Source organism: Manis javanica, chromosome 2 (assembly GCF_040802235.1).
Source record: "Manis javanica isolate MJ-LG chromosome 2, MJ_LKY, whole genome shotgun sequence".
NCBI lineage: Eukaryota > Metazoa > Chordata > Mammalia > Pholidota > Manidae > Manis > Manis javanica.
The window spans coordinates 185925201-185950801 of NC_133157.1; the positions used below are offsets into that span (position 1 = coordinate 185925201).

At 40.3% G+C, this 25601-nt stretch overlaps 1 protein-coding gene across 6 annotated transcripts in view; it reads left to right on the forward strand.

Moving 5' to 3' along the window:
- The window catches only part of GRHL2 (grainyhead like transcription factor 2), a 136704-nt gene that overhangs the window by 18188 nt on the left and 92915 nt on the right, over positions 1-25601 (forward strand). For 5 of the 6 annotated variants that reach the window (XM_017651745.3, XM_073229907.1, XM_017651744.3 and 2 more), the window contains 2 exons: positions 16108-16303; positions 24821-24888. In XM_017651745.3, the coding sequence (XP_017507234.3) occupies positions 16108-16303; positions 24821-24888 (264 nt within the window). Of the gene's footprint in view, positions 1-8169; positions 8411-16107; positions 16304-24820; positions 24889-25601 lie in introns of those variants that run through there. The other variant, XM_073229908.1, reaches the window with a different exon arrangement.

The following is a 25601-nucleotide window of genomic DNA, read 5'->3' on the forward strand; positions in this document are numbered from 1 at the left end:
GACCCTGAATGTGGAAGAGGAGAGGAGATTGCAGGAAAGCCTCCTGCCTGCCCAGTAGTCTAAGGAAGCTTCCCAAAGCCTTGGGAGTCCTCTGTGCTAGAGGAGTTCTGCACCTGCCTGAGCCTCAGGGCTGAATGCAGTCCCTGGCTGGGGGCAGTCTGTGGGAGGCCTGCCTGCAGCTGCAGCTGGGCCTCTGTCGCTAGCCTGCAGCTGCTGGGGGGAGTGCAGGGTGCACCTGAGCCACTGCCAGAAAGTAGAAGCTTCCTACCGATGACAGCTTTTCCTCAGGGGAATGAACAGCTTTGTGAGGTAGTGACTTGTTACTAGAGATGGCTGAGCAGAAGGATGTGGGGAGTGGCTCACATTTAACAGAGTCTCAACCTTTAAGTTCCATTTTTGTCCTCCTCCACCTCGTTACCAACCCTTCCTCTTCTCTCTCCTCCACCTTCTCTGCCTCCACTCCTTGCTCTTCCCTGTCCCACCCTTCTCACCCTTCTCCCTCCTTTCCTCTTTCCCTTTGTCTCTCTTGTCTACACACACGCACACACACGCTCTTATGTATTTGGTTGGGGTATGTGTAATTACTCTTGCTACTTCATGAGCTTTGTTTAAAAATGTTAAAATCTCTTTTAACATTGAAATTAAACAGTTCAGCATCCCCTGCCTTCCCCTCCCCTCAGGCTACCTTTCTGCCCCTTCCCTCTCCCAGGATCCTGTCGCTTCCTTAAGTTCATGAATATAGCAGCTTACTTAGGCCAAGGTTTCAGTCCTGGCTGTAACACAGTCAGGAGAATAATACTGTGTAATGGGTCCTGGGGACCTAAAGGATCTCTCCTGCCCTTTCTCCTTTTTCTGTCCTATAGAGCCACTGTTGAAAACCAAGGTATATCCTATGTTGGTCACCGCATTTTCAGGTTTTGATGACAGGCAGTAAGTGTTCTCACACACAACCCCTTTTCCCCCTGAAGCACGTGCAGAGTGTTAAGAGGCTGGGGCAGGAGACATTTCCGGCATCAAGTATGTAGCATGGCCCAGGAAAACCTGGGGATCGCACCCAAGCCACCAGCCAAAGTGTCCTGTCTCCTTCAGGGGAGGCTCCCAGGAGAAACTCCTGCTGTCTCTTGCCAGCTGACTGATATTGGGACCACTTTAGTCTGCCAGAGATGGCTTAGTAATATTGAACATTAAAATAATGTTAATGTTAGTAGCTAATGTAGGTACAGTGCTTATTGTGCTATAGGTACTAGTCTAAGTACTTTACATATATTAACTCAATTATTTCTCAAATCACATCTCTGAGGGTTGATGGGAAGATGGGGACACAGATAGGCTAAATAATTTGCCTCGGGTCCCAGAGCTCACAGGCAGCAGAGCTGAGACTGGAACCCCTGTGGTCTGTCTGACTCTATCATCTGAATTTAGTCGTCATGCCTCCTTGCCTATGGAAAGGGGGCAGGTAGGAGTCTCGATCTACTCAGGAAATTCCAGCACCCACGCACCTACTTCTCTTGCCAGAAACTTGGCAGTTTAGTGGCTGAAATCTGGCAATCACGGGCTGCCTGTGGTCTGCAGACATGATTCCTATCACTCATGTAGTATTGTCTTAACCTATGTATTTTATTTTTATCAAAGAAATTTAACTTAAAATGTCAAACAATACTAAAAAGGTTTGTGAAAAATAGTGGTTTCCTGAGACCCACTCTGCTCCCTGGATTCTGGTCTCCAGAGGCAACTCTGTTGGACTTTTTGACCTCTTTCCCTTCTTACTTACCTCCATATGTGTCAATAATAAATACTGACATTTCTTGAGCTCTACATTTTAGGTATTATCTGTTGACTTCCTGCCATACAGATGAAGATTTTATTTCTACCCACCAAAATAAAAAATAGTGTTGTTGATTCTGGTGTCTCTGAAGCACAATAAAAAAAAAAAAGAATGAAAGAGAAACCACCCTTCCCACATTTTAGCTCCAGGTTCAGATCAAGGGGCTTGTCCTTGCAAGCAGTGCTGGCCCAGGGGCCAAGTCAGTCCTGGCCAGGAGGGGACCAGCCCATGGGTTTGGCTGTTAGGGCCTGCTTGGCTTCTAGGAGGCTCCCTGTCTCAGTTTGGGGTGCCCAGGCCCCGGACTAGGGATGAGAGATCAGGGGTCATGGTCAGAGGTCTGGGACACTCAGTTCTGGTGCTCTAGCTAAGTTAGCCAGAGGTCAGAGTTCAGATGTAAGAGCCAAAGCCAATTAGCTCTATGGTCCAGCAGAGAGGGCCCCAGGTCTGTGTTACTGAATCCTGGGCTGGGCTTCACAGGGTGCCTGGCCTGGCCTGGCCTCTCAGTGTGACGCTTCAGCAAGGTCCAGGCAGCCTGGCTCTCCAGTTCTCCCAGAGGCAAGCCAGCCACCTGGGAGGGTGCCACTCTCAGGAGCCCTGCTGTCTAAGCAAAGCATGTCCTGGGCTGCTCTCGGGTCTGGGGTGGGGACTTGGGGTGGATGGTGGTGGGGTGAGGTGCCAGTGCAGATATCTGGTCTGAAGCTGAGGTCTTGGGGTGCCTAAAATTTGGGGGTTCCTCCTTTGGGGCTCCCTGAGGCTGGCTCCCCTTCAGATACCTCCAGGCCTTTCCCACCCCCAAGCTCCACTTCCCACTAGGACCCTCTGAATTGAGACCATGGCCAGGTACCCTTGAGGGCTTGGGACCCTCAGTAGAGGTGGGCAAAGAGGGAAGCGGTCCAGGAAGTTGAAGGGGCTGCCACTGCAGCAAAGTAGGGGGGCGCTGTAGAGAAAATGGAATTTCCATGGCCAGAATCCTCACCTGACCCTGGTGGGCTTGCCACTGTGCAGGGGCAATGCTCACAGACGCACGCTTGCACACGTGTGGGCAGTGAGCTATTATTGACTCTGTATAAAGAACTCCACCCAGTACTCCCAGGGTGTGAGGCAGCGGGAGAGACCTGGAGGGGAAGATCTGTTTGCTGCAAGCAGACTAGCTCTGAGGCGGACAGGATTCTAATGGTTACCCTGCCACCATGAGAATAAAGCTGAGTATAAACACTTTTGCCCCCAACGTTCCGTTGTCATTTTTCAGTCTCAGCGAATCCGGAATGAACTTCCCCAGGGCTGAAACTCTCAGGCGAGACAGGTGCCCATCACCAGAGCTGCTCAGACAGGGCCACTGGGCCTGGTCAGGCCTGGGTTAGGGTGGGGGAGTGGTTGGTGGCCATCCCTCCTGTGTTCTCAGGCATGGGGTGGGTCAAGGACAGGCCATTGCTGAGGGAGGTCAAACAGCTGCCTCCACCCCAGTCCCAGTCCTCCACCAAGCCGTGCACAAGCCAGCCGGCGACAGTGCCCAGGCCGAGGCGACCCCAAAGAGCCCGTAGCTGCGGAAGGCTGCCGCCAGCGGGGTGGTGAGTGGCGGCACGGAGGTGCGCAGCCAGCGGCAGGCAGGTCGCAAGCACTGACCACGGCGCACAGGCGCGCGGCGCGTTGGTGGCTGGGCGTCCGGGAGCCTTCATGCTCAGGTTGGGTCATGCGCGTGGTAAACCCCCCGCTGCTGCTGTGTCGCAGGCTGCGGGTCTCAGGTGACGTTTTCTTGTCCTTGCTTATCTTAAAAATGTCTTTTTTCTGTCATCATAGTTGATTGATAGTTTGGTTAGATAGGGAATTCTGAGTTGAAACTAACTTTTTCCCAGAAAATCAGAGGCATTGCTTCATTTGTTTCTAATTCCAAACAGACTGATCCTTTGCATATGACTTTTTTCTGTCTGGAAGGCTTTAAAATCCTCTCCATTTCCTTGGTTTTTTGAAATTTCGTGATAATATGCCTTAAATCATTTTTTTCCTTTACTTTTTGAGTTATTAATGGAAGTGCCTCGGTATATGAAAATACATGCCTTCCATGTTACAATCTTATGTTACATCTTTATACCCGTCCTCATGTATCTAAGGATCAGAATCTGTTACATAAAAAGGACCCCAAAGTATGAACACTGGGGTTGGATTTTTGTTCACTTCTGGAGGAAGCTCTGGTGATAAGCTTACTTGTAAGAATGAATGAATGAATAGCAGAGATTTTGTTTTGCTGGGTCATGCTCTGTCCCCTGCACCTAGATCAGTGCCTGTTGCACTGAGTAAAGATTTGTTCCAAGAATTGAGGGAGAAATAAAAGGAAGGGGTATGGGTGGAAGAGAGAATCTTTTGTCCGAAGAGCTGTGTAATTTTCGCTTGATCGCCAAATGGAGGCGTGTGTATGTGTCTGCGAAGCACTGCGCATTAGCCAGGAGTGTATGTGTCTGTCAGCAGCTTGTTCTTTAATCATTTTGATGTTAACAAAGACACCTGTGTAGTCCTAGGGGAATGATATGATCGCTCTGGACCTCAGTTTCCCTGTTTGTAAAATGAGAAGTTTGGAGTGGATAATCATGAAGACTTCTTTCAACATATACATACTATGATTCCGTTCACAAACACAAAAACAAGTTGTACTTCAGGCCATTGGCACTCCTTACAAACATAGATCTGTAGCTCTAGGTAGTTTTGGAATTTTTTGCATAAAATCTGAGGTGCTTTTTTTAGTTTTATTTCTCTTTTAAGTAGGCCTTTCAGTCAAAGCTGGAAGGATTCACAAAGTAAAAATCTATTGTTAAAAGGAATCAAAAGGAGCTTTTCCGTATACATGTGAAGAGAGACATGTGTAAAGTAGAAGCCTCATGCTTTGGAGTGGGGAACTGGATAAAGGTTGCTGTGAGCAGCTTTTATGTGTGGAGCAGAGAAAAGGAGATTGAGAATCTGGATGCTGCAGAGAGGAAAATGCCCAAACTTATTAGCCCCTCCAAGCTGACTCCTTCAGTCCAGTACTTCTCTATCATCTGGGTGGTCCTTTTTCTATTTATATTCAGTTGCATAAGTAATATTAAAGAAAATTTACTAAATAAAGGCAAATCCCTGTGTTTCCTCCAATAATGAGTTGTTTTTATTTATTTTTTCTGGTAAGTAACCTTATTTACTTATTTATTTACTCATATACTTATTTGTTTTAACAAGTTGATATGATAGTCATCAATAGTCAAGTATTGAGTAGAATGCCTCTTCATTTGGGTTTCTCTGATGTTTTTCTCATGATCAGCCTGGGGTTACGGGTTTTTGGGAAGAACACCACAAAGGGGATGTGTCCCGATCACATCATCTCAGGGAGTGCATGACAGTACTAGTGATGTTAACCTTCATCACTTGGCTAAGGTAGCAGCTACCAGGTTACTCCAATGTAAAAGTCAGCCATTTTTCTCTTTCCAAGTAGTTGAATCAATTTGAACTACTTATATATTTTTAGAAGTATTTCCATTTTGTCTAAGTTTTCAACTATATTAGCATAAAGGTATTCATAGGAGTCTCTTCTTTTAATGTGTTCTGCATGTGAAGTTATGTCTTCTTTTCTAACATTTGGTTATCCTCAAGTTTGTTTTGTTATTTTGAAGAACTGACTTTTGTCTTATGTTGCCCTTTCTGTCATGTCTTTACTTCATTCGTGTTTTTATCTTTAGTGTATACTTCTTTCTTCTTTGTTGTGTTAATGCTATTATGTTTTCTAATGTTGTAAACTTAGCTCTTTAACTTTCAGTTTATATTCATTTCTAATATAAGCACTAAAAGCTATAAAATTTATCTCTAAGTGCTGATTTATTTGTATCCCACAAAACATTGAGTTTTGATTTTTAAGAAAATTATCTTAAGAGCTATTTCTGACCTATGACTATTTGGAAGAGTATTTTGTGGTTTCTAAACATACAGTGTTTAAAATCCATCTTTTTTGCTGTTGACTTAAAATTTAACTTTGTATGATCAGGAAATTTAGTCTGTATCAGAGAGTTCTTTGAAATGGGTGGTCTTGCTTAATGGCCTGATATAGGGTCAGTTTTATGTATCATGGGTACTTAAAAAAGAATATAGGTTACTTTTTAAAATTCTGTTTGAAAATATCTGTCTTTTAAAGGTAGGGATAACTTATTTTCACTTATTACAATTGCTGATATGTAAGGTCTTATTTTTCCCATGTCATGTTGTCATTCCAATGTTTGTTTAGTTTTGTTTCATTGATCAGTATGTCTTTTTCCATTGTTTTTCTTTAATGATTTTTTAGAACATGGTTCTCACATGGTCTCAGAATTCCTTTAACACTCTTAAATTGTTGAAGTCCATACAAAGCTTGTTTTGTGTGGATTTTATATTTATGTGTATGTATATATATTTTACCATATTAGAAATTAAAGATGAGAAATTTAAAAAATGTATTTATGACTCAATTAAAGTAATAATTATAAACCCATTGCATATTAACAAGGCATTTTAAAAATAAATAAATTTTCTGAAGCAGAATTTAGTGAGAAGAGTTGTTTTACATTTTTACAGTTCTCTTTAATGTCTGGCTGGATTCTCATCTGCTTTATTCACTTTGTTGCAAAATGTTATTTTGGTTGAACTATGTGAGGAAAATGCTGCTTCACACTGTTAGTTGGAAAAGGAAAACATGTCTTCATAGCCTTTTCAGATAATTGTAAATACTCTTTGATACTGCCTCAAAAATTGAGAAGTGATGGTTTGTTAAAAGTTAGTTGCAATGTGGAAACTGAAATTGTACAATGAACTTTCTATATTCTCTTAGATTAAAATCCCTAGGTCTGTCTTGCACTTTGAAGGTACATTTTACCTGTGCGTGATTTTGTAGCACCATGCATTGACATTTGGAAGTATTGGTTGACTGAGTTGTTCTGATTTTCCAAGTGCTAACATGTTTCATGATCCATTAACAAAAAACCCACATCTCTTAATATCTCCATCAAGCTCATCAAAATATTTAAGGATTAGGAAGTTTTCAACAGTGGTGGATGCAAGTTTCAAAAATTCTGATTTTTGCTTGAAAGCTCCAATGTTATCATTGGTAACAAAAAGTGTCAGTGTTTTCCTCGAAGTGATGGACTCACACTTGTTTTCTATTTGAGAAAATGTCAGCCGAACACTCAATTCTGAAAACATCGTTTGTTGGTCTCTCATTCTTTCATGCAAAAATGGAGTTCTATGAAAAAAAGCAGGGAGGTGCTTTTCCTAGAGGCAAGTGTTGCTCTTCAGGGTGCGGTAGAAATGCTTTCTTTATGTGTACTTTCCACTTTGTTCCACAGCATATTAAAAAGGTTTGTACCTAAAGTTTGAGATTAGTAAAATCAATACTGCTTCACCAAGGATATTCTCAAGGAAAACTAGCAACTTTTTGTTTCCTGTATCCTGGTTATTTTCCTCATCAACAACTGTTTTGTTCGTTTGGGGGCTTCTCTTTCATTCATGATAGATTACCTTAAGTATCCTGTGATTCTTAGCCCACCTATTAAAAATGAAGAGTTCGATTCATCACCTTTCAGAGCTGGCAGGGTTTGGGAGCAGGGTGGGGCTCACTCTTTCCAGGGCAGCTGTTCTCCTAAGTGGAAGGAGGGCCCACATGCTGAGGGTACCTGGGAGATTCCTTTGCGTGTGTACCAGTGAGATTCAAGGGGGCAAGGCGAGGAAGGGTTGGACACATTAGAGGATGTTCCTGTTCTTTTAGGATGAATTTTTTTTCCATTGGCTGGTTTGACGTTCTAGGAATTTTACCAGGTTATTTCTCTGTCTGGTCCTAGGGTCCCCAAAGACTTACTCCTACTGTGTTTAGGAAGTGAATGCTGTATCCAGTTCCTGTGGGTAGTCGCGCAGCATAGACGCTGAAGACTCTGTGTTAAGAGTTTTTTGTGCTGAGAAAACCTGTTCTTCCTTGCTCAATAATCCCTCCCACACTAGAGCGGGGTGGGGGGGGCAGCCTTCTGGACAAAGTTTCTCCTCTGTTCCAATCGCTTCTGCTTTCTCTCTTCTAAACTGCACTGAGGTTTCTGTTTCCTCACTGGTTATACACATTATTTCTCTCTCTTCAGGAATTTTTTGTGAGAGAAGTATACACATCAAATAGTCTTGAGTTGAAGTCTGTCCTACAGCCTTTTAAGAAACTTTTCTGTTTTTTTTTTTTTTCTGCTAGAAATTTGTGCATGATGAGTTCCTCCAGAGAACCAATCCCCTTTTTAGTTTTTAAATCTGGTTTGGTTTAAAAATGACTCTTCCTTTACAACTTATATTTTTGGTTGATATCTAAATATAGTATTTCCATGGAATGAGCTTTAAAAAATATGATAAATGTTTACTTCACATCTGTTAGTAATATGCGTCTTTTATAATCAATAAAAATCATCAAAAAGAAAAGCAAAAAAATATATAGTATTTCCAACATTTCCTAATTATTTAGTTTATATTTCCATCATGTCAATTGTTTTACATTTTCCCACAGGACATTTAAAAAGAGATGCCTCTAGCTTCCGTGCTGTACTGCCTTCCCTGTGACCTACCTATAATGTGAGTGCTAAGTATAGTCAGCACCTAGAATTTTACAAATAATTTAAATAGATTGTTTTTGTCTTAAAGGACCTTATAGATTTCCTCTTTAAACAATTTCTTTAGTAGTCCGAATTTAGACATCATCTCATTTATTTTCATGTAAGAGACTCCCTGTTATACTGGTCTCTTGTATCCAGACTATTTTCTAATTCCCTCTCTTCAAGTAACTGTTTAAATTTGATTATGAAAATGGAGCAGAATTAAGAGTTGGCATCAGAGAAGGATGCTTAAGAGCTCAGGCTCCGGGATGCAGTCATGGTCTAAGCTGACTGTTGCTACAGGACCCTGGGTGCTTTCTGTGCTCAATGTCTGCATCTATGTAAAGGGCATGATTACTGTATCTTTGAGACTATTGTTAGGATTTGGTTTAATTAAACCATATTAGGGGCGTAGAAAGCTGTGTGTGTATGGTAGGTGCTCAGTAAGTATGTGTGATTTACTATTACTAAAGATGATTTAAAAGTGCAAAAGTAGAAAGAAGAAAATAAAAATTTGCCTATAAACACTGTTAACATTTTTTATTTTGATTTATTTTACATACACACACAGAATCAATTTAGTTATTTCATAGGTTGCCGTCTCTACAAATTGTCTCCATTTTCAAATTATTTTCCTGTTCTCTTCCTTCCTACTTTCTTCTAGGTATCTTTCTACTGAGGTATCTTTCTCCTTATGGTTCTTTCTGGTGCTCAAAGATGTGCCTTTCCTGCAGCTTCTTAATTACAGTCCTAATCTTCTCAGCCTCAGTTCTGGATTATTTAGTAAGTGGACTGAGTACAAACTTAGGGCAGCAGCATAGCTGGAGAGCTAATGAGAGAGACTGAGAGCGAGCGATAGGGAGGGAGGGAGAGGTATGCTTCAGTCAGTGGATTGGCATAGTTTGCAATGAGTATATCTAAAGTGGAACTATCTTAATTTCAATAAATATAACTTTTGTTTTGCAGTTCGTTATATTTAAAAGCTTTGCATTTTATGTGGTGAGAGGCATCAAAATACTTTTACTGAATTAATTGAATCCTCTTTCTCCAACATAACCATCTCCAATGAAAAGATTATCAGTACCACCCCAGGCTTGTGGATTCATTTCATTTCCCTTGAATCATGTATGGATTAGGCCAAGAGCAAAAGGTTAGAGTCATTAAGGAAAAGTGCTCAGTGTAGAAGCTTCCCAATGAATTTCAACCCTTGTTCTAACATGGAAAATATGTGTATTCTCTTGATTTGCCTCTAGCAAAACACCGAAAAAAGGGATATTACCGAAGGTAGCAAGCAGTGAAATGACTACATTGTCAGCATTTAAATTGTGACATTAACCCTGACTAAGACGATTGGTTCCTTAGTTTTCCATTTGAACGTCTTATTCTGTTTGTGGAGAAAATGCCAAGATTCCAAAAGAAAGAAAAACTGTCACTTCTTAGAACTTTGCTATTAAGTTTAGGGTCTGAATATGGTCTTTTTTTTTTTGCTGGCCAGAGGAAGTGATTATATGTCAGTAATCAGCTACAAGAAATTGAAGTGGATGAACACTAAACCCCGAGTGCTAAACACTCAGAGTATAAAATAAGATATGCTATTAGAGAATAGAATTCATACAGTCTCAAAATAAAGGCAGGATGTGTTTGTGTGTGTGTGTATGTGTGTGTGTGTGTGTGTGTGTGTGTATGAGAGAGAGAGAGAGAGAGAGAGAGAGAGAGAGAGAGAGAACAAGATGGTGGAGATGTAAGAGGAGGTAGAAGACATAATATGAAATACTGATAATTATTTTAAAGCTTCACTTCTTAAAGAGAGAGAAAAAGCCTTTTCTGGATGGAAGAAGTTCTAACTTAAGACAATGTTGAAAATGATGGATAACAGGTAGGCGAAAGGGTCATAACTATCAGATCATTGCTGATTGGATTTCAGTCTTTCTCAGCTTACAGTTCTGGTGCTATAGCTCACAATTAAGAACAGAAAAGTGAATCCTCATACAGTTTAATTTGAAGGTGAGAATAAGGAGTTTAAACAAGTTTAAATATGATCAGTACTTGTTAACTTAAATTTACAGTTATGCTTCCTAAAATGAAGGCAATTTGCATTTGTGTAGCACTTTATAACACAACAAATTTTACAAATATTCTATAAGTTGATTTTATGAAAAAATGAAAAACACAGCTCCTCCATTCTCTTCCTAGTACTTGAGACCCCAATTTATAGTTCATCCTCAACTACACTTCTGTTTACTCATTCATCAGATGTTAATTTGAGTACCAAATATGTGGCTGGCACACCGCTGGTGAATCTGACAGCTGAATGAATGGCAGTCTTCTTTGCATAGCAAAATGGTAGGGTAGGTAGTATGTCATATACATGCTGTAGGAGTTCTTAATAAAGGAAGGCCCTTAAAGGCTAAAGTAGAGAGAATCAGAAGATTTTCCTGGAAGCTGGGTTGTTGCAATAGACTTGTTAAAAATACAATTTAGAAGCAGAAAGAGACTTTCAGGCAGGGGAAAGGGGAACAGTCTGAGCAAAGGCATGGAAGCAGGAATGGGAATTTTTTAGGGACCTGCAGAGAAATGGTTCAATTCCTTATATTAAGTATGTAGAAAGCAAGAAATTTTGACAAGTAGTTTGGGGCCTGATAATGGAGAACTTTGAATATCAGACAGAGGATTTTGGACTTGATATTATAGGTGGTAAAGCATCATAGTGCACTCTTGAAAATTATGTTTTATGAAAATCATTCCACAGGACTGTAGTATGAATTGAAGAGGGCATAGTTAAAGGGTAGAGAGACTAGTTGGAGGCTTGAAGAGATAAGATTAAAGCTATGATAATGGCTATGAGGTGCTGGCTCCATAAGGGACAAAGAGAAAGAATAATAGACAATATGTACACTACTTTTACACTGTGTCAGTATTTAGTTTGGACAAAAATGCTGGGAAGTGGGTATTATTAATCCAATAAGTTTGAGGTACATCTCAATTTTACCCTTGATGAAACTGATGCACAGAAAAGTTAACTAACTTGTCCAGGGTCACACAGCTAGTAAGTGGTACAGTCGGATTTGCCCCCAGGCAGAATAGCTTGAGAGTCTATATTTTAAACCAGTATGTAAGATTTGGCTCTGGATGACCAGGAGCAGGTGGTATTGAGGAGCACCCAGCTGAACTAAAGTCGACAACAGGATGTCTAAGTAGAAGTGCGGAACTGGCTTTCAGGCCTCATGTATCTGATAGTCATTAAGGTAGAGGATGAAGGAAAGCAATAAGAATCAGCAAAGGAGAGAAAAGAGCAAAGGGCCCAGGAACGATCAATGTCAGAGGAATAAGAGGAGAGTTCAGGTGAAAAAGAAACTAGGAAAGAATGATTGGCTACAAAGGAAAACCACCTTTGTACAGTATCTTGCAAGCCAGGCAGGACAAGATTTACAGAAGTAAGGAGTGGCCAAGAAACTTCAAGAAGATTAGGAACTGGGAACAGTCTACTGGATTTTGAACAGAGGTCATTAATAGAATCAGTTCTAAAGAGAATACTTCTAACTTATTTATAGAAGATCTATAATATACCAAGCACTTTGTATGTAAATATTAGTTATTCCTTTAGAACAACTTTGTAAGATGGACATAATAATACAGATGAAGAAATGGAAGCTCAAAGAAGGAAAATAACTCAACTAAGTTCAATCATGGATAGAACTGAGATTTATTCTACTTCAAAACCATCCTACTTCTAGATTTAGACCCCTGCCAGACAAAACAAAACTAAACAAAAACCACTGTACTCCTACAAGTTATGAAAGAAATGGATTATTAGAAGTAGATTGAAAGTGATGATTTGTTTATATATTTCACTGTCCTAATTTTTGCTTTGTGGTCCCAAGGGAAACAGATCTTTGTCGGATTTATTGACTGTTACTACATGTAATTTGAGGAGGTGAAGACCTTATGTACTAAATTCCCTATGCTTGCCCCCTGCAAAATTTTCCTATATGAGACTCTTATGAACACTCACAGGGTTGGGGGAATGGTAGGTTGCTGCTAGCAGAGTGATCTGTAGCTTTTCCTGACTTGTTAGTTATGATCTCAATTGCCTGACTGTTCCACTTCTTTCACTACTTCAGCTGATGACTCATCTATCCACTGTTCTCCCAACATCCACAAAATGAAGTAGTGGGTTAAAAAACACAAATGAGGGGAAAAAAGTTACATTTGTGAACTAACATGGCCTTTAGCTTTGCTGTGAATGCTCAGGGGCTAATCTAAACTTTTCTCCGAAGAGAGATCAAGGATTGTTTATAGTTGCTGTGTGTTTGAGGTAACCCAGAACATACCATACCTAAAGCGATGTGCAAGACACTGAAAAAGTTGACCACAGCAGAATTAGAACTGCTATTCCAAAAAAGCAATGATGAAATACAATTTCAAAGAGTGTTCTAGACTTTGGTAAAAGCTCCTCTATGAAACTTGCCTTTCTAGATTTTGGCTCAGTGTACCAGAGAGATTATTCTATTTTATTAAACCAAGCTTTATTCAACAGTGCTTGGAGAGATTATAATCTGTGAAGGAAAAAACAAAGTCCTTACTCAGCTGAAGGGAAGAGCATAAAAGGCTCCTTTGGCCATCAACAATGTGAGAAGAAACAGTAAAGTTGTGCTTTCCCAGGTTATTTTTTTCCATTGATCATGCAAGGATTCATCAGCCATTTCATCACAGCGGAAAGGCTGATGAATCTAAATTTATGAGTAAACGTTTGTTCTGGGAATAGATGAAATCAGCAATCCAGGGGACTCAGCAGGAGGGAGTAGGGACTTTAAGAAGGAAGACTCAAGGGAAAATCTCTCCGGTGAATCAGGGCCCTACGCAGTGTATATCAGGAGTTGGCTCTTAACCTTCAGGCCGGCACTTCCTGCTGAACTTTGGGAAATCCGCCAGTATTGTAATTAACACTCCTCTCCCAACAATGTGTGCTTCTCTCAGGCAAGAAAGAGAATAAAGTCCTCATCTTTTTTGATGGCAAGATCACTGCAAATAATGTGAAGCTCTTCATTCTCTTCTGTAGGACTGAATATTTTAGGGAGTATGCATGATGACTGGACCATCATGGGCAAAGATTAGGGGTCAGAATCCACTATTTCACCCTCTAAGTGAAGGCTGTAAACCAGAGGCTGAGCGAGGGTGGCCCCAGCTAAACCACTGTGGGAGGAGTGGTGGTGGCAGCATTGCCACAACCTGGGACTGCCATCTCTGCCTTCTTGGTTCTTCCCGGAGGCCTCATTTCTTCCACTTACCGGCTCTTCAGGAGTCCACAAACATTTTTGTCTCCAAATCTAACCCCATCCTATATGATTAGTAATTTTTATAACATGGAAATGTTATTTTACTGCTAGACCAAAATATGTAAGTTTCTTTGGTTAACTCCAAAATGAATACACATGTGCTGCTTTTGTCAGAAAATTTCTTTATTCTGCATCACCAAAATACTCTTCATTTTAAAATCTATTTCCCACTTCTGCCATTTCAACATTGACCAACATATTCCTACCTATTTTTCAGGTCTTTGTAGAAACTTTGGTTCCTCTTTGATCCTCTGAATAGGTTTGTCCCCTCTGTCATGTGCCCTCATGACACAGTCCGTTTCCTTTTCACACACTCTTTGCTCTTGTAATACTGGTACTTTCTTTCCCCCACCAGCCTGCAAGCTGTGTTGGCTCCAGGACAGTGAGTGTCTGATTTGCCACTGCATCCTCAACAATGAGCAGGAAGCCTGGCACCTACTGGACTCTCAATAAATACTTATTGAGATATACACATTTATAATTAGAACTCAGAGAGTTAAATGAAACCTGCTCCCTCCCAGAATTAGTCTAATATTCACTAATAAAGAACAGTCAAATAAAATGATTTGTCTCCTAGAATGACTGGATATGGAAAACTAAGTCTGAAGGAGAGCAACTTACATGTTGCTAAATGAATAACTTCAGTTTCCCTTTAATGATTATTTTTAGCACTTTTAAGTTATAATTAACTTCACCCCTGGTACACCCACAACTTTATGCGATCAGAGAACCATGCAGTGGGTAGTACCTGTTATCTGTAGAGCACTGTGCAATTTCCAGAGCTCTCTTTTATCCTTATTTTATTTGCTTCTCACAATACACTGTAAGGTAACTAGGGTAGGCATTGCTCTCCTTAAGGCATAAAGAAAGTAACACTCAGCCAGTTTTCCACTGCTGTAAGTGGTGGGCAAGGACTCACTTCCAGGGCCAGGCTATTTCATGTCACCAGACTGTCTTGTGGTTAGTAGGCAACTGGGTCAGTATTCTCTTTTTCTTCTCAATAATTTTCACCAAACCACTGGAACAGAGTTTAAATTGGGCCTAGAGACTATCGAGCCTAGAATTCCACTCTGTTAAATGTGGATTTCCCACCCCCATTCCCAAATATACCTTACCAAAGACAGTGTCGTATTCTGACCTCACACCAACACATGGCACCATATAAAGGGTGCTTAACACAGTCTCTGTTGAGAACTCATACCAATTCTCCATCACAAAATGAACTAAGAGACCTTCCTCCTTTGGAAGGTTCAGCAGAAGAGTCAGCAGAAGGGGACCTCTTTTAGAATGGCAGGACCATGGAAAGCCCTGGGTGGCTGAATTTCCATTGATCCATTGATCAGTGTAAATGTTGCCTTCCCCAGTCCTGTCACTTGGCCATGTCATGTTGTTATAAATGGCAAGTGGTTTGTTGAAATACAGTATCTCATTGTTACCTTTTGTTTCCACTTCAACGAACATGCCAAAGAGACCCCAAGACAACTGTCAGAGCCTCCCTAGGGTCCTTTACTGAAGCTGGGGTCCCGGCCCCGGAGCTGCTGGGGACTGTTATGGTCTTTGGGTGTTTGAGTCACTGTCACATCCTCCTTATGAAATTGTCTTGCCAAGTGCTCCTTTACCCAAATTTGCTTGGTTAAAATTAATAAATGCCTCCAACCCCTTTCTGTCTCCACTGAAACTTTTCCAGATACTTTCTTCACTCTCCATGATGATTGTATTACCTGTAGTTTCTCATTTAAATATAGTAGTATTCTGTGGCAACACAGGATTCACATATAAAGTCTATCTCATTACTGTTGTTTTGTATCCTTATTATGTAGGATTATCCAAAATATGCCTTGTTTTCAAAGTAGCTTATATTGCCGTTTTTACTTAAAGGGACTTGATTTGGTCTATAGTTTGCTAGCAATTTCAAATGTAGATTAAATTAGAAGAGTTTTGAATAATCACTAACATATTGATTACATTTAATGTTTCATACACATTTATAATTAGAACTCAGAGAGTTAAATGAAACCTGCTCCCTCCCAGAATTAGTCTAATATTCACTAATAAAGAACAGTCAAATAAAATGATTTGTCTCCTAGAATGACTGGATATGGAAAACTAAGTCTGAAGGAGAGCAACTTACAAACTTACCCAACCTTTGAAGATGATTATTACTTCTCATAGATGGTGGAAAATTTAATCAGGGGCTTTATAAGTGCAATGTGGCCATCGCCCTGGTTATGCTTCCCTTCTCCATTCTTGGGATGTACAAATTAACCAAATAATGTATACTCTTAATAGGGAAAGGAATGTTTGTCTGATAATGAGCGTCACATTTCTCTTGCATTCACAGTAATAAACGTCTGGTGGCTTTAGTGCCCATGCCCAGTGACCCTCCCTTCAATACCCGAAGAGCCTACACCAGCGAAGATGAAGCCTGGAAGTCGTATTTGGAGAATCCCCTGACGGCCGCCACCAAGGCGATGATGAGTATCAATGGGGACGAGGACAGTGCTGCTGCGCTGGGCCTGCTATATGACTACTACAAGGTGATCCTGCAGCCCTCCCTCCCTCCCTGCCTGCGCCAGGGGCTCCCCTGCTACTGGGAAGAGGGCAGAGAAATAATAGTAATTCCACACTCGCTGTGAATTCAGCCTCCTGTTCTCACTGCCTCCCTGCTCTCCCCCACCTGTGCAGCACATATCACCACCCAGTCACTGGAAGTGCTCATGTTGGGGAATTGTTTCTGTGTGCTCTCTTCACCTGCATACCTATTACCTACATATAATCCCGCTTTGTGTTATTTTTCAAATACTTCCTTGCTGCTGTTTTCCCTTTACGATCTTTGTTGAATGAAGAACATCACATTGTGTGGCTGGACCATGATTTAGTCATTGCTTGGTTTTGGGGCATTTAGGTTGCTTTCAGATTTTCCATTTTATAAGAAACATTCTGGGTTTCTAGACTTTTGCAGTTTTAAAAGGAATATTCCAATGAATGCTTTTGTGGTGGACTGTTGCAGCAATTCCAAAACTGGATTTTGTTATAACCCTAACTGTTTCCACTGTTTTGATGGGTTCTAAATATTAATTTGGAAAAACTCTTAAAACAAAATTAATGTGATTCACTTACATTATAAAATGCCTGCCAAGCAGTCCTTCCAAAATAGGAGTATTTTAGGAACTCAAACAAGAAACAATAGTCTTACTCAACTAGAAAGGACTATTATCTGGTATGACCCGCTCCCTTAGAACCAGTGAAGGGTAAAAAATCAACAGGTATTTACTGATTGAGGAGATTTATTGCCTGCTTTAATTGTAAACGCCATTGCCTTATGTTGGGAACTGGCACCAAAAGTGCGAATGGCTGTGCTTATTTTGCTGGTTGGGCACAGCAAACTCTTTTATTTTAAAATAAGAACTGAATCCCTGCCTCTCCTTCTCCCTCCATCATTAGGAGGTGACCCAAGAGGAACAATTTTCCTATTCAGTAAGCTTCCATCTACGCTTTCTATTGTCTTCCTGTTTCCTGCTGGTCGTCTCTACTTTTACAAGTCGTGTAGTTTCCTGTCTCTGTCCTAAAGCAGAGTTTTCATGCTTTCTAAAGTTCTCCCATCATTAAAACGACCCTGATACAATCTCTTGGGTCATTGTAACTTCCTTTTGTAACTTTTGTAACTGATTAAACTAGTATGTTAGTTAATAGTCTTATAAGGCTTTGAGGAAATATGTTGATGTATTTTCAAGGAATATAATTTTTTTCTTTGTATTAATGAACAAGAGAGACATACCTCAAAACAAAAAATAATTAGTAATTTATGAAAGCAATGTATTTCCCATAGGTTCAGAGGATAATTATTAGTAACCATGGTACCTAGATTACTTCTCGCACGTTTTTCATATTGAAGAGAAAGTTGAAATATTGATTTCTGTAAGTATTTTGAGGTGCAGAGAAGGGAATTTATATAACATTCAATTTTTTAGCCAAGTATATAACTCTATCTATGAAATTAATATTTTCCAGGATTAATTTATTAAGGAAGTTTAAAATGAAATGTTTTAAATAAAATGTTTTTTGAGACTGCACTAGTAGAGTTACTAATAGACTTAGTACTAGGATTACATGGCTCTTTTTATTTCACACAAACTTTACTATATTTTTGCTTGAAACACTTTAAACATTAAATAATTAGTCTTGTTTCCAAAAACAATGTCTAAATGATCATTTTAGGCCTTAGCCTTCTGATGATCACAGCTCATATATGCTGGTATTAAACAAAGTAAAGTCTACTTTGAAGATAGATCTTATTTCTGAAGTAAAATGTGAATGAAAAAAGCAACTATTTTTTTTAGTATAAATGTTGGGAAGTCAAATTATTGTAACAGTCTCTGCCACATAATCACTTAAATTTTATAGACTTTTGGAAAGTGCTAATTGGTTCTTTTTGTAAAGTATACCATTTTTCCTTACTCCTAAGGTTGAAGTGTACTGCCCCTCAGGGACTCTAGTGGGCTTTGTCAGAGAGAGGAATGTGTGTGACACACAGTAGGCTCAAGAAATGGTGTCCTGTCCTTGGACACTGCAAAGACATCTCTTGGTATAATACATTATACATTTCAAAGTCTTTTCACCTACGTTTTAAACTGTCACACAGGATCACTGCAGTGAAGCCCATCAAGTTTTATATTTTATAGTTCAAGCAATTGAGATTTACTGAAAGCCAATTCTGTACATTTCCTAATACCCACTCTATTACACTGTGTCTGTATTAGTCTGCTTGGGCTACCACACAGGAACACCACATAGTAGGGGAACTTACACAATAGAAATTTATTTTCTCACAGTTCTGGAAACTGAAGTCCAAGATCAAGGTGCTGGTGAGTCTGGTTTCTGGTGCGGCCTCTCTTCGTGGCTGGCTTGCAGAAGGCTGCCTTCCTGCTGTGTCCTCGCATGGCCTCCTCTGTGTGTGTGTATATTCCTGGTGTTTCTTCCTTTTCTTAGAAGCATGTCAGTCCTATTGAATTAGGGTTCCACCCTTACAACCTCATTTAACCTTAATTCCTCCCTAACTCCAAATACCATCACATCGGGGATTAGGGCTCCAACATATGAACTTTGCAGGGAAACAATTCAGTCCATAATGCTGTCTACCATTAAAAATGCCCTTTTTTGAGCCCATTTAAAAATGGGCTCAAATTTTAAATACATACATTTGGAGCTTATTAAACAGTGTCTTTTTTTTTTTATTTAAAAAGCCAAATTGCTAAAATCTCATCATTTAGGGGCCCAGATATAAGCTCAGTTTTTATCCAGTTCAAGCTGCTTACCATTAGTAGCTCCAAAGTAAAGTTTGACCTTTTGGTGAACTTTGGGCATGACAGAAAAAGTTGACAGATTCCATTAGTTATTTTTAAAAGTGATTCGACTTACTTTATCTTTATTTTCCCCAAGGGAGATTTTGATTCCAGCTCTAAGATATTATACTTCTCTGGCCAGTTGGTTCTCATCTGTTCTGTTGACCAGGTACTACTGGAAACCAATTTGTTGGTTGTTTATCTATACAGTCATCTATTTATCCATCTGTCCATCTGTCCATCCATCCATCCATCCATCCATCCATCCATCCATCTATCCAACAAATAATCACCAAGTAGCTGTGACCTTCTAGCAATAGTGATAACTGTGGGGGTGGATATCCAAAGACATAGGAGACCCAGTTTAAGACCTTCAAGAGGCCGCAGTCCAGGTCAGACACAGTCCAATAAACCTAGAATCACAATGCCTGGTGGTAAGTGCTGTTAAGGGAGAGTCCAGGCTTTCCAGAGGAAGCAATGCCTAGTCCGCCTGAAGGCAGAGGGAAGTTTGTCAGGTAGACAGAGGAAGGGAAAAGCATTCCAGGCAAAGGGAATAAGAGATGGGAAAACGTGCGGTATCAAACTCCAGGATGCACTCAGTGAAACGCAAGTAGTCAGTCTCGCTGAACTGTGCAGGTAGCAGAGGAGGATGGGCAGTCAAGATTGGTCAGGAAGGCAGTGGCTCCCTCTGGAAGAGACCAGGCTGGTGGGCTGGGATTTATTCTCCCAAAAGGTGCACAGCCTTGCTTTTTACTAGATGAATAAGTGAATAAATGACAATAAATATTCATAAACTTTTAAAATGTTTTTTAAAAATCAGCTTTTCATTTTAAGCTTATACATATAAATTATAGAAAATTCAGGAGAGCTTAATCAGACTATCTGGCATCATTGAGGAATTTTGAACAGAGGCCTGCTAAACTGGAGAAGTGATTTACACATATTGCAGCAGAGAGAGGCAGTTATGGGCAGAGAATCCAGCGAGCAGTCCATTGCAATTGTCCACATGAAGAAATGATGGCGACCCGAGGTGAGACCTGGTGGTGGGCACTCTCTGAATCAGCATGTGTGAGGTTCACCCTAAGTAAGCCACCAAAATAGACACTAAGCAGAGACAAAACAGTATGCTCAGGAAATCATTAAGTATTAGTTTGAATAAAAGTTGTCAACTGACAGTGTGTGGATGTATGTGTTTGTGTGTGTGCGTGTGTGATGTGTGAATTAGAGGGATCCCATAACCAGAACCAGGGTGTCTAAGATGATTCCTGGACTAATCAAGGCAGGGAGCACAGGAGAAAGGTTTTAGGGAGAAAGACAGTTGTATGTTGAATTTGATTGCTATAGGATGTCCAGGTAGGGATGTCTGATAGATAGTAATATAGCTGTAGACTCAAGAGAAGAGCCTGAGTTCAGAGGCCTTAGTCTCCCTAAAGAGGTCTTTGGGAAGCCAAAGGCAAACAGCATTCATGTTTGTGAATCATGTTTGTGGCCAGATGGGAGCAAACCCAAGGTTAATAACCACCTCTGTCATATCGTGCCCAGCAACATAGCCTGTGCAGTCTGCTTAGAGCTCCAACCGGTCCATTTTGGCAGCAGTAACATTCACTTCCATGAGTCTTTGGGAGTTGCTAACATACCTTGATATTTGAAATCCCTATTTCTTTTACTTCTTTGTTTCTGCCATTTCCAGGACATTTTGACTGATTCATTCTTTCAATGAGTATTTATTAAAGACCCACTACATTTCCAGTCCTTGAGACATAACCACGCATAAGGTGGACAGTCATGGAGATGATAAGCTAATCTTGCATATGGACATTCAGATGGGACTCAAAGCATGCTCATAAGTTAGCCTGGAGAAGCACTGAAGTTTTAAATAAGAACATAATGGGACCTGACTTAACATTTTTAAGATCACTGTGTATCTTCTTAATGAATCCAGAATGGATTTGCTGAAAGTAAGTGAAGGAGCAGAGAGACTAGTTAAGAGGCTGATGCAGCAGTCCAGGCAAGAGATGTTGGAGGCTGAGCCAGGAGGCAGACATCCACAGGGAAGTGAATGGATTTAAGTCCCATGGGATTTAGCATAAATGTCTTCAAGGTCCATACTATAGCATGTATCAGAATTTCATTCTTAAGGCTAAAAACATTCTGTTGTATGTGTATATCACTTTTGTTTATTCATTCATCTTTGATGGACATTTGGCTTGTTTACACCTTTTGGCTATTATGAATAATGATGTGAGCATGAGTTTACTGGATATTGAAATTTTATGTTTATCTGTCATCTTTAGTTGATGATAGGATCTATGCTGTATTCATCTCATTTCTATCTAGCACTTAATAAAGCCTGGTACAGTGTAGATGCTCAACACTGACATGTGAATGAAGGACTTAAAATTTATTTATTTTTATTTGACAAATACTTACAAAGTGCCAGACATTCTAAGTGTTTTTTAAAAAACTAATTCATTTAAATAAGACTACCATTATACCTATTTTACAGATGAGGACAGTGAGGCAGAGTTTAGTCAGTGGTAGAGTTGAGATTCAAACCCAGTCAGGTGTCGGTCTTGACTTAGCCACCCTGCCCTGTTGCTTCTCTCATCCAGCTGCCTTCACTCGCACACATACTCAGGTGAGTAGAGACTGTAAGACTTGCTGGAGGAATCCAGAAGACGGTTGCTTTCAATAAAGGCTTTTTTTATATCAAAATAGTAAAAGCTGCATTTTTAGGTGCAAAGGAGTTTGGCTAGAAGGAAGATCAGGAGATGTAGCAAAACAAACAAACAAACAAACAAATCCAAACCTACTACTACCATGTTTGGAAACTATGACAGAGACGCATAAGTGAGCTGTGCTGCTTTAGGGTGATTAGGTGATAGGAAATGAGCTTCCTTCCTTCCCTCCCTCCCTCCTTCCTTCCTCCCTCCCTCCCTCCCTCCCTCCCTCCCTTCCTTCCTTCCTTCCTTCCTTCCTTCCTTCCTTCCTTCCTTCCTTCAGTTCTTCCTTCCTTCCCTCCCTCCTTTCTTCCTTCCTTTCCTCTCTCTCTTTTTTTTTTTTTTTGTCTTAAAACAACAGAATTTTATTGTTACACAGTTCTGGAAGCTAGAAAATCTGAAATCAACGTATCAGCAGGGTCATGCTCCCTCTGAAACCTGTAGGGGAGATCATATTTTTCCCTTTCTACTGGCTTCAGGTCCGTGGAAATCTGTGGAGTTTCTTGGCTTCTGGCTCCAGCACTCCAGTCCCTGCCTCCACCGAAGGGGCGCTTCCCTTGTGTTTCTGTCTCTCTGTCTCTTCTCTTCTTATAAAGATGCCTGTCATGTTGGATTAAGGGCCCACCCTATCTAATATGACCTCGTTTTAACTTAACTGATTATATCTGCAAGGGTTCTATTTCCAAATAAGGTCATATTCTAAGATACTCAGGGTTAGTACTTCATAGGTTGCCATGAAGACATTTTTTATTTTCATTTAGTCAATTTTATTAGTCTTTTTGGGGTTTTAAGTTATCCTTAGAAAGGCCCTCACTCTTCTGAAACTAAAAAACAAAAACTCTTCCACGGTTTCTTCTAGAACACTATGGTTTTTTTTTTAATGAATATTTCTTTGATCCATCTGAAATTTAAGTGTACAGTATTTCAATATGAGTCTTCATGGCCACACCTCTCATCCCCCATGCACAAAATAAACACAGAAAAGCAATAGACAAATAATAAAGTGGGGGAAAATTTTGTTACTTATAGTGCAAAGGGCAATTTCACTGTAAGTCAATAAAGTAAAGATAAATCCAATAGAAAACTGACAAAAAATTGGGACAGCAACAGAATACAAATGGCTCTTAAACATATGAAAAGATGCTCAGTTCACTTATATCAAGTAAAATGCAAGTTAAAACCATACCAAAATGCCATTTTGTCATCTCTCAGAGTGCCAAAGATTAGGTAACCTACTACTGACCAGAGCTTGGGAAACTTTCCGCCAGTAAGAGTGTGAATTGGTGCATCATTCATAGATAGCAATTTGCCAATATCTATGAAAATTAAAAATGAACATATCCTTTGAGTGAGTATTCTCACTTCTAGGAGAGAGATGCCCTGCCAGTACAGGAAGGAGAGAACATTTTTATCACCGGGGGTAGGAGTTGACACTAAGATGAGTCTGTGCAAAATAACCTTATTAAAATAATCCTATCTTCCATTATTTTGCTCTATGTAGTTCCTAGTCACTTTCACACCATTTACTGCCCTATAGGAGCCCAAAACCTTTTCTTTTGTCTAGTCACTTCTCCACAATTTATCGCCCTTTATTAAGATGATATATAAACCCTCAAGTCTCTGTTTCTTTGGGGTTTTCATTTCTTTTCTGTGAAGTGTCCCATGCCATGTAAGAATATTAAAATAAGACCACATTTATATGCTTTTCTCCAATTAATCTGTCTTTTGTCAGTGTAATTCACAGACCCTGATAACAATGCCTAAGAGAGTAGAGGAAAAGTCCTCTATGCTGGATCATATGGTAATTCTCTGTTTAATGTTTTGAGGAATTTTTATACTCTTTTCTACAGTGCCTGCACCATTTTACATTCCCACCAACAATGCACAAGCATCCACTTCTGCATGTCCTCACCAACATTGTTATTTTCTAATTTTTTGATAGTAGCCATGCTAATGGATATATGGTATATCTCATTGTAGATATGATTTGCATTTTCCTAATGATTAGTGTTATTGACCATCTTTTTTTGTGCTTATTCACTATTTATATATCTTCTTTGGAGAAATGTCCACTCAAGCCATTTGCTAATTTTTTAAGTTGGGTTTTTTATTGTTATTGTTGAGTTTTAGGAGTCCTTTATATATTCTGGGTAGCAATCCTTACCAGATTTTTGATTTGCAAATATTTTCTCCCATTCCATGGGTTGCCTTTTTATGCTATTGATAGTATCACTTGATGCACAAGTTTTTCATTTTGATGAAGTCCAGCTTGTCTATTTTTTTTCTTTTGTTGCCTATGCCTTTGGTGTCTTATCTAAGAAATCATTGCCAAATTTAATGTCATGAAATCAAATAGTACTTTTTCCATAATCTTTCAGGTAGTGTGTTGGCATTACGGTTGTGAAGACAATAGTAAAAGTGCATTAGAAGAAAAATTTCGGGAGCAAGTCAATGAACTCTGTAGGGAGGGTGGTGAAAGGATGGCCGGGTGTAGCAGATGCTTGTTCCCCACTAGATAGGGCAGCCCCTTTCCCAGTTTGCTGCCCTCCCTGTCAGTACCTGAAATCTCTCATCAGGGTGGAGGGTCAGTCCCTGTTCCTTAACAGGGTGCTTGTAAACTCAAGATGTTTTCTGTCTGCTCCAGAACACAGATTCCAGATTAAGCTTCCACTCATGGTGCCCCTTCCCCCTCATGCACTCCCAAGGTGGGGCAAGCCTGGGAGGTCCTGGTCCAGGAGGAGTTGCTATGTCAGCAGGGCACAGGAGAATCATGGTTGATGTGAACTTCCATTTATCATCACTCCTTTCTGTCTGATCACTGCTAGTGCCACTCAAACTGCTCACATTCAGCCATCTCCTGCCTATAGAAAATTGACCCCCTTTTCCTGGGGAGCATTCCATTTCAGTTGCTTGGCTTACGCTGGTTTCTAGCTCTGCACGTAGTCACAGCTGCATCTACATAAGTCTGACTGATGGTTGGTGATGTTTCCAGGTTCCTCGAGACAAGAGGTTGCTTTCTGTAAGCAAAGCAAGTGACAGCCAAGAAGACCAGGATAAAAGGTATGGTGTTATGTAGAAGAATATGCCTGGCTCCCAAAATAACTCTTTTTCTATGTTTTTTTAAAACAATAGTATTAAGCCATAGTCTTTGTTCTTGAGGAAAGATGGGGTCAAGAAACTTAGTCTCCTCTCTCTCTCTTTTGGAGTCTGAAGCCAAACTGGACTTCTCAGTAGGGAGAGAAAATTGAGTTTTTTGGTTGTGCATTCAGAGGTTCATCAACAGGCTTTTCTTAGACCCACCTCCAAGGGGGCTGCAAATCTTGAGTTAGAGGTGAAACACTGGCAGGGAGCTCACTGCTAATGTGAACTTTCCTGATCAGTCCCATGGCTGCATGATTGCAATCAAGCCCTCGAGGGTGTGAGATGCTTGAAGATGGATTTGATGAGGGAAAAGAATCTGGGCTGTTCCTCAGACAAGGGAGGCAGCTGGCAGAGGGACCTGGATAGCAGCAGACACTGTGAGGGTGCCGTGGCGAGAAATATTAGGAGATCATTATGTTACACCCCTTTCCTGAAATCCTGCATTAAAACCAATTGCAAAACAAGACACATACAGATTAAAATGGAAAAGGAAAAAGAAATCAGTTTTATTTCTGATTTAGCCAAATAGAGATGGTGATTTTGAATCTGCAGTTTGCAATATTTCAATTCCTGACTTCAATACATTTACTCCTCCAGACCCAGGCAGGACTTCAGGCCTGCCTGAAGGGACA